The following is a 9362-nucleotide window of genomic DNA, read 5'->3' as shown; positions in this document are numbered from 1 at the left end:
CAAAATCGGATAAAAATTATGTTTTTGGTCCATTTCACCCGCTAAATATTTCACGATCATCACCAATAATAATAGGGATCTATTCTGGTCTGAACCCGACCTCCATACAAAATTTCGTGACGATCGGTCCATAATTGCGGCCTGGAGTTTAATTACAATTTACATATAATGGACAGACGGGCGGATGAAAGGACGGACGGACACACATCTCAAAATCGCTTTATCTCGTCGAGATATGAAGATTGGTATACCACATTGGGGGTCTCCGACGAATATTCCGCGGTATTACATGAATTTTTACCAAAACAAACTTATAATACCCTTTCCACATAATTGTGTAGGAATAACAACCATAGCTCCAATAACGAGTACAAAATATATTATGTTCACAATTCGCAGATTTTTAATGAATGACTATTTTCACCATTTCTTCAATAAAAAATAACGGCATAAAACAGCACGAGTTTTGAGTTGATTTCGAAATACAAAATTAACATTATCACGCTTCCTCGCTCGACTTTTTTTAAATCTCTATATACTTTTCAAAAATAGGGAAAATATGGATACATTCTAAATTAATTTTAAATTCGTTTCTAAACTTATTTTACTATAATTATATATTTCTAAAATTCTGACAACTAACTACCAGTTCCATTCTATAATGGCCACTTTTGATGTGTAAAAAAAGATATTACACTTTAAACTCTAGAAAATTTAATTTCTATGGTATTTTTGAAATTGAAAAAAATCTTCAACACACCGTGTAGCTGTAAAAATAAACAACATATGATATTGACATTTTCGTTAGAGACGTAGCATTTTGTACCCTATAACCATATAACGTCAGTTATACCATAAACCGAATTTCATTTTTTCAATTAATCTGCGTTTTTTGAGATTTCACCCCTCTGTGCGACCATTTGATAATATTCATGGGTCGGAATGGAGAAAAATTCAACGTTTTATTCTTGTGCGAATATATCCGCTTCTAGTAGAGGCATTCCAAAAGGAAAGCCCGTCAATTGAAGATGAAAAGATCACCTTTACAGTGATGTTAAGTAAATGGAGTAGGAGGTCAATCAGTATTCCAATGGTCGAGAATACATCCCATTTTCATTTTTTTGATTTGAATTGTAATGCTGAATATTCCAGCTTCGCACCGACGTATCCAGGGGCGACCATGGCTTTTTATTTTTTTTTTGGTTCGTTTGGTATAAAGTAGCTGATAACTTTAAAATCGCCCTAAAAATGTTTACCAGTGATAAGCTTATGTACAGGGTTGTGGTGTAGGGTATCACATAGTCGTCCCCGTCCTGACTGTATGCTCATTTGTCAATATAAAGAAAGATATAAACGACACAGAAACAGATGAAAAATTATAAAAATTATGAAAATTGCAAAAAATATATCCGTTCAAAAGATACAGAATTTTGGCCAGGAATAAAATCGATTCTGAACCACTGTGCGGCGCTGTTATTCGCCTATGACTGAAATACTCAGACTACAGAATCCAGAAGCGGCATGACGGGTGTTCATAATCACTGTCTTACCGAAGTATGGATTGGATTCCACAATCTTCTGTATTAAGGTCCTCTGAGTGTGCTAATAGTGTCTTTTTCTATTCTAAATATTGATTTTGATAATCAGAGACAAAGAATACACGATTGGTAGATGCAGCGTTGCTAGTAATTTTCAGTCTCTTGTTCCTAAATTCTACAAAAAAATTTTCCCCGAAAAAATAACAAACATTTTTCAATAAAAACTTACAAAAAATTTACAAAATGTTAAAGGTGGGTAGTGAAATTGTTTACTTCGGGTGGAGGCGGAGAAAACTACAGTTTCGAATGAAGCCACTCATCCTCATCAGTTCAGCTCGATAAACAGAATGAGAAAATTAATTACAGCTAATATTCGGGGAAAATTTGTTGTAAGTATTAAAAACTAAAAACTAAACTCTCAAAATTGTTGGCATTCTATGTATGTATGTATATCTTTCGCAAAAGCGTACTTAAAAAGGAATTCCTCAAAATCCCCAAATTTTTTAGATTTCCCAAAAAACCCCCCAAATCGAACTCGTTGTCCCAATTTCCAAAAATAAATCAACAATTTGGGGAAAAATCCCCAATACTGACAAAGTTGCCCAATTCCCCCCAATACTGCTAACGGTACCCCTCGATTTTCGATTTTCGGTTTTTGACGTTTTTCGCTACATTTTTAGACCAAATTACAATTGGAAATTAAGCGTTCCTAGCGGTGAAGAAACATATCTACCAAAAATGGTGGACATAGATCCATGTTTTAGAATTACCCCCATATAACAATATCCCCGATTTACGGTATTTTGACTTTTTAGCTAAATTTTCGCATCGAATTAGCCATAATTTGACATTTAGGGTTACCAGCTATAAAAAAACATGTTTTGGAATAGACCCAATATAACGGTAACGCAAGATTTCTGCTATTTGAAAATTATTATCTACATTTTCGGCCTAAATTGGCTGTAACTTGGCATTTAGAATTCCGAGTGGTCAACAAACATCTCCATTAAACATTGTGGGCAAAGGTCTACGTTTTGGTATAGTCCACATATACCGGTACCCCCTTATTTTAAGTATTCTCAAGTTATTTTTTTTTATTGGCTGTAAGGTTCTTAGTGATCAAAAACGTTTCCACCAAAGGTTGTGGTCATTGATTTGCGTTACTTTAAAGATTTGATTTACATTATTTGTCTGAATTTGTTTCAGGTATTTGACGTTTTTATCTCGTTTTCAAACCGAATTATGTAGCTATAGGTTAGATATAAGTTTAAGGTGTTACCTCTACTTATCACTTTCATAAAATCGAAAAATAGATTATGGTTTATTTTGAAGTACAGATCGTATCAAAATTGGTTGAGATATGACCGTTCTATGTGATGAACCCGTGGTGTTTTGCGTGTGCGAGTCTCAACTCTCTCGAAATGGCATTTTTGAAGCCGGTGTCAACGATAACTCGAAAACAAGTGGACTGATCTTCATATATTTTGGTATGCTTATTAAATACATAAAAATGTCTTGTCTTCAAGCAAGATACATTTTTGTAAAAAAAATATTTGCCCGATTTTTTGACAAAAAAGGGTCAATATTTTTCGTTAAAATCGAAATTTTGACTTTGAAATTTCACAATTTTTTTAATAGATATTTCAAAATTCTTTTGCTTTTAAAGGCTAGATTATTAGGTTCTTAAAACGCATACAAAAATATACGAAGATCGGCCCATTCGTTTTCGATCGTTGGCACCGCAAATAATTTTCACAAAAGAGGGTTTCGAAGGTAGCCATTTACCACAAAACTATACAACATTTTACAACAACAAAAATTCCAAAAGTAGTATAAGATGTGATATTTCAGATGAAAGAAATAACTACTTAAAATATTGGAAGTTTCTTTGAAAGAACGCATGAAAAAATAGTTATTGGTCTTCACAACTAGGGATAACCCCTTAAGATCCCAAGTGGTCAACAAACTTTTCCGCCATAAGTTGTGGACATAGGCCCACGTTGTGGTTTAGCCCTCATATATATTCATGGCATAAAATGTTCGGGCTGGCCGAACTTAACGCTTTTTACTTGTTTTTTTTTTTTGGAACCGAATATTATACTGTGTGTCATTTTTTTAGTCATGGTTTATTAACCACATTCTGAAACCACAGCGTGATAGAATACCAAAAATAAGAAAACACGTGTCCCGGCCTTTTTCCTATCACTTCAACTTTTGCGGTTATGGGCCCACAGGGACCTGAGGCTTTGATGTCAAAAGGGATCATTTTCCAAGGCACATATCTTCTAAACCGCTTGGAATTTGGGATTACTCGTGGAGACAAGGTTGTAGCTCTCGTCCTAAAGAATAAAAATTGTGAACACATAAAATCCAACCAACTTTATCTTCAAGGTCAAAATCGTCAAGGTAAAATTTCCATTATATGTTTTTCTTGGATTTTAGTCTGCAGATATCGAACCGATCAAAATAGATACTAAACCGTTCAAAATTCAAGAAAACAATTTACAACAATAATATAGCAAAGATATCAGCAAACAACTTTCTGAAACATTCGAAATGTCTATGAACGGTTCTTACTAGGCGTTTATACACAGACAGTTTTAACAAGACAATATCAAAGTTACAAACCATTTTCACCAATATATTCATACATTTCTCTATACATATTTAAAAATTTATAAATGTATTTGTGAAAAAGGTTTGTATTTTTGCTATTGTCTTGCCAATACTGGCATTTGTAAACGCTGGGTTAAATGCGGAAATAGCCAAAAACATTTGAAAATATTAGATTTTAATACTCTTTTCTCCTATTCTGGTCCACAGATACCGAACTGCCCAAAAATTAAGGATACAGTCAACTACAAAAATGTACCTAAGATTAAAATAAACAACTTTCTAGAACATATAAAGATTTTAGGAACGGTTCATCAAGCTCAAAATTCGATTATTTTAAATCATTATTTCCTGTTCAGGTCTGTAAATAACAAACCCTTCAAATTTTCTTGAGTTTTGAACAGTTTGTTATTTCCAGACCTGAGTAGGGGGGAAACATTAAAAATCATTTTATTGTTTGCAAATTTCAGCTTAAAGAAGCATTCCTAGAATCTTTTCATGTTCTAGAAAGTTGTTTATTGAAATCTTAGGTACATTTTTGTAGTTAAATGTATCCTTAACTTTTGGGCAGTTCAGTATCTGTGGACCAGAATGGGAGAAAAAAGTATAAAAATCTAATATTTTCGAAAGTTTTTGGCTATTTTCGCATTTAAGAACCATTCGTAGACATTTCGTATGTTCCAGAAAGTTGTTTGCTGATATCTTTGCTACATTATTGTGGTTGATTGCTTTCTTGAACTCTGAACGGTTTAAGAGCAGTACACATTGTCAGTTTTGAATGTCGATATTTCTCAAGTATCGATAACTGTCCAACCATCCAGCAACCACAAAACATTTTGCGGTTGCATGATGAATGACAAAAATGAACGGCCACACTAGCAAGCACCAACAAAGCTATCATTCAGAACTGACAATGTGTACCCAGCTTTAGTAGCTTTGGAGCGGAAACCAAGAAAAGAAGATAAAATTCGCATCAATCAATTTTGATCAGTTTGATAACCGCAGACTAAAATCCGAGAAAAAATATAATGGAAATTTGACCTTGACGATTTTGACCTTGAAGATAAAGTTGGATGGATTTTATGTGTTCACAATTACTATTCTTCATGACGAGAGCTACAACCTTGCCTCCACGAGTAATCCCAAATTCCAAGCGGTTTAGAAGATATGTGTCTGACTAAATGATCCCTTTTGACATCAAAGCCTCAGGTCTTTGGGGGCTCATAACCGCAAAAGTTCTTATTTTCTTACTTTTGATCTTCTATCACGCTGCGGTGTCAAAATATGGTTAATAATTTTCGTGTCGCATAGTGTTATTCGACAGTTGTTTGCATGAAAACCATAACATAATAGGTGCAGCATCTGCTAATTGTATTTGATTTACCTGTGAGACATTTACCGCAAATTTCTCATTGAAAAGCAGTGAGTAATTTATGCCGAATGTCGTTCATATGTCGATTTTATTTGAAATCAGTCTTTTTTTGGAATCAGTCTTTAAGTAACATTCCTAAGGAGAGAACCTGTTCTATCGGCTTTGTCAATTGAAAATTGTGTCTTCAATCGTGTTAATTAATTTGCGTGGATGTCATTGTTGAACGGTTGAATGACTGACCTTTCATATCAGTTTTCACTGATATACATTGCCATAGAGTAGGGATGTTAGAAATATTAAATTTAATTGTGGGCTTTGAACGCAAAAGGAATTTGTTGATTTTAAATCCGTTTAAAACAAAGGTAAGTCGAAAAAGAAATTGATGCAATACTTACAGAGCTCCGAGGTGGTAAGTTTTTTTGGGTGCAATTTTTTTTGCTCGAATTCGAGAAGAGTTTCACTCGCGAGTGGAATTCAAGCGAATATTCGGAGCTCTGAATACTTAACATAATTTTTAACAAATGTTAATGCCACCTTAGCTTTGATAATCCCTAAAACAATTACCAATTTTATGTTTATGTTATAATCCACGATTTCTTTACTTTTTCCAGGAAAATCTCATTTCATAATGACCTTATTTCACTGTGGATTATTGTTCTTGGCGGTTATTGCCACCTGTTCCATCTTCGGAGAAGCTGATCGTTTACCTGCCACCATACTACCAGAGCACTATCATCTCAAAATAATAACATATTTAGAAAATCCAACTAATTTGACGTTTGAAGGACAAGTAAAAATTAGCTTTCAAGTCTTAGAGGATACCAAAAATATAACATTACATGTTCAAAATTTAACAGTTAACGAATCTGGAATAATGTTAAAATCAAAAAATGATAATAGCATTCAACTGTGCCTAGATAGCGTGAAGTCATTCGAAGAAAATGATTTTTACATTTTGATGTTGTGCCAAACTCTCAAAGAAGAAGAAAGCTTTGAATTGACATTGGACTTTTCAGGCGTTTTGGGAGATTTAGTTGGCTATTATCGCAGTTCATATAATGATGATAATACAAATGAAACAAGATGGTTATCGGCTACAAAATTTGAACCTGGCCATGCCCGAGAGGCATTTCCATGCCTTGATGAACCCAATTATAAAGCCAATTTTACAATTTGGTTGGGTCATCATAAGACCATGAAAGCTCTAAGCAATATGCCACTGGAAAAACAAGTGCCCTTAGATAATATGCCAGATTTTGTGTGGAGCATCTTTGAGGAGTCACCACCTATGTCCACATATTTGGTGGCTTACACCATAAATGATTTTAATTATAAAGAAATTATAGTGGGCTCATCCAACATAACATTGCGAACTTGGGGCAACCCAAACTATGAGGATGAAATGGATTATGCTACTGAAATGGCAGCCAATGTTTTGAAATACTACGAAGATTTGTTGGGCCCCTTCCCACTCAAAAAATTGGACCAAATAGCTATTCCCGATTTCTATCGTGGAGGTATGGAAAATTGGGGCCTTATAACTTATCGCGAATCTGCTTTACTTCATGATCACAATGACACGTCGGCTTGGATGAAATATGATACCGCCAGGCTTATATGTCACGAAGTGGCCCATCAATGGTTTGGTGATTTGGTAACAATGAAATGGTGGAATGACTTGTGGTTGAATGAAGGCTTTGCCACATACATTGCCATTTGGGGAGTTCAGCACATACTACCTGAATTTGAGGCTTATGAAATTGATTCGTTACTATTTTTAATTTCAGCCTTTGAGAGAGATGCCAAACTGGACAGTCATCCTGTGTCGCCACAAATATTTAATACAACTCAAATCGCAAGTCATTTTGATAGCATATCCTATAGGAAAGGTGCTTCAATATTAAAAATGTTGCATATGTTGATGGGTCATGAGGCATTTTTCGAGGTGATACGTAACTATTTGGAAAGGTTCAAATTTCGTAATGCTGAAAAGGATGATTTGTGGTTAATTTTCAATGAAGTGGCTCACAAATATAAACGCATAGAAACCCATTATAATCTGAAAACCATTATGGATTCGTGGACATTACAAGCAGGATTTCCATTGGTTACAGTTAAACGAAACTTGCAGACAGGATGTATGGAAATAGCACAACAAAGATTTCTTGAAAACTCAACAATTGTTGAAAGTGAAGAATACCAGAAATGTTGGTGGGTGCCATTGGGTTTTACCATCTCTTCGGAATTGAATTTCAATAATACCTCCCCCAGAATTTGGTTAGAATGTGATGAAGCGAACAAAATGTTGCCTCTGGAAGTGTGCAATGTGACAAAGACCCACGAATGGATTATATTTAATATTCAATTATCGGGGATCTATAGAGTAATGTATGATCCCATTAGCTGGCAATTGATAAGTGAAGCCCTTAAAAGTCCAAACTTTGAGGAAATCCACATTTTAAATCGTGGCCAAATAATAAATGATGTGTTGACTTTGGCCTGGAGTGGTTATCAACAATACGACATAGCATTGGACATTATGGAATATTTACATCAGGAACGTGAATATTTGCCGTGGAGTTTGGTGTTTCGCTACTTCGCCGATATCAATTCCATGATGGAACCATACCCACAGCATTATGAGTTGTTTAGGAAATTTCTGCGCTATATTGTAGGACCAGTTTATGGACATTTTGGTGGCCTTAATGCCTCTAATTTTTTCAGTGGCACAAAACCCTTTCAAAATAGACTCAAATATCGTGCTAACGAATGGGCTTGTCGTGCAAATGTAGAAGATTGTGTTCAACGTGCAATCGCGTACTTCAATGAATGGAAACTATCACAAAATCCAGAAAATAGTGAAGAAAATTATATTCCACAACACTTAAGGGAAGACATTCACTGCACCGCCATACGTCATGGCTCTAAGGATAATTGGTTATTTTTATGGCAACGTTTTGAACAGACCCAAGACTATGCTTTCCTCGATGCCCTGGCATGTTCCACAAATGAAAGCATAATCAATAATTATCTTGATTTTATTTTCGATCCTGTGAATCAACTTTCTAATCATACAATAACCCACGCATTTAAGGCCATAGCGGAAAGCGAGATAGGTTCCCATTTGGCTCGACAATATTTAATTGACAATTCTGAGAGGTTATGCAATGAATATCCTATTACTCAATTGGTAACGGCATTGGTGACCCGTATCCGTACGAGAGAACAACTGCAACAGCTTGAAGATACAGGAAAGATGATGAAAATCCAATGCAAAAAGAAGGTCATACTCCTTCCAAAAGCTTTGGAAACAATTAATTTTAATATTCAGTGGATAGAACGAAATCTGGATATAATAAAAATGCACCTTCAACGAAGTTTGCCAAAACTTGGTATTATATAAACTCAAATAATTTAAATAAAATATAGGCAGTGTTTTCTCCCAAAAAATTGTTGTCTTCATATCTCCCCAAAGGTATAGGCTGTGTCAGATACAAAAGGTATCCATACACAAAACCTAACTAACTAACAGTTCCAGAGATATCGCGCCTTGAAAAAGTCGAATTCTGTAAAAACTATAGGCAAATACTCACAACATCTTTAATATTGGAAAAACATGCTTACGTTGCATACGAAACACAATAAATTTCACTCATAAAATGCTCATATCTCAGTCCATTATGTCCCGATTGTCTCAAAATTCAAAATAAATAAATCTGATTGAAATTTTGGTCATAACCCAACATAGGTTTTTATGGAAGAAAATTTGACCACGCCGACATTACAATTTTTTCTACAAAAACTACTGAACCGATTTTCCTGAAATTGTCAGCGAATGT

General features: G+C 34.7%; 1 protein-coding gene across 1 annotated transcript; it reads left to right on the top strand.

Moving 5' to 3' along the window:
- The first annotated feature begins 5680 nt into the window (after nucleotides 1-5680).
- Nucleotides 5681-8969, top strand: LOC141401961 (aminopeptidase N-like). Its single transcript, XM_073982552.1, has 2 exons — nucleotides 5681-5885; nucleotides 6135-8969. The coding sequence occupies exon 2, from the start codon at nucleotides 6152-6154 to the stop codon at nucleotides 8924-8926; it is 2775 nt and encodes a 924-aa protein (XP_073838653.1). The 5' UTR covers nucleotides 5681-5885; nucleotides 6135-6151; the 3' UTR covers nucleotides 8927-8969.
- Nucleotides 8970-9362: the final 393 nt, after the last annotated feature.

Source organism: Musca autumnalis, unplaced genomic scaffold, assembly GCF_047663935.1.
Source record: "Musca autumnalis isolate F117 unplaced genomic scaffold, ASM4766393v1 scaffold_4, whole genome shotgun sequence".
Lineage (NCBI taxonomy): Eukaryota > Metazoa > Arthropoda > Insecta > Diptera > Muscidae > Musca > Musca autumnalis.
This window is presented reverse-complemented; position numbering and strand designations above follow the sequence as displayed.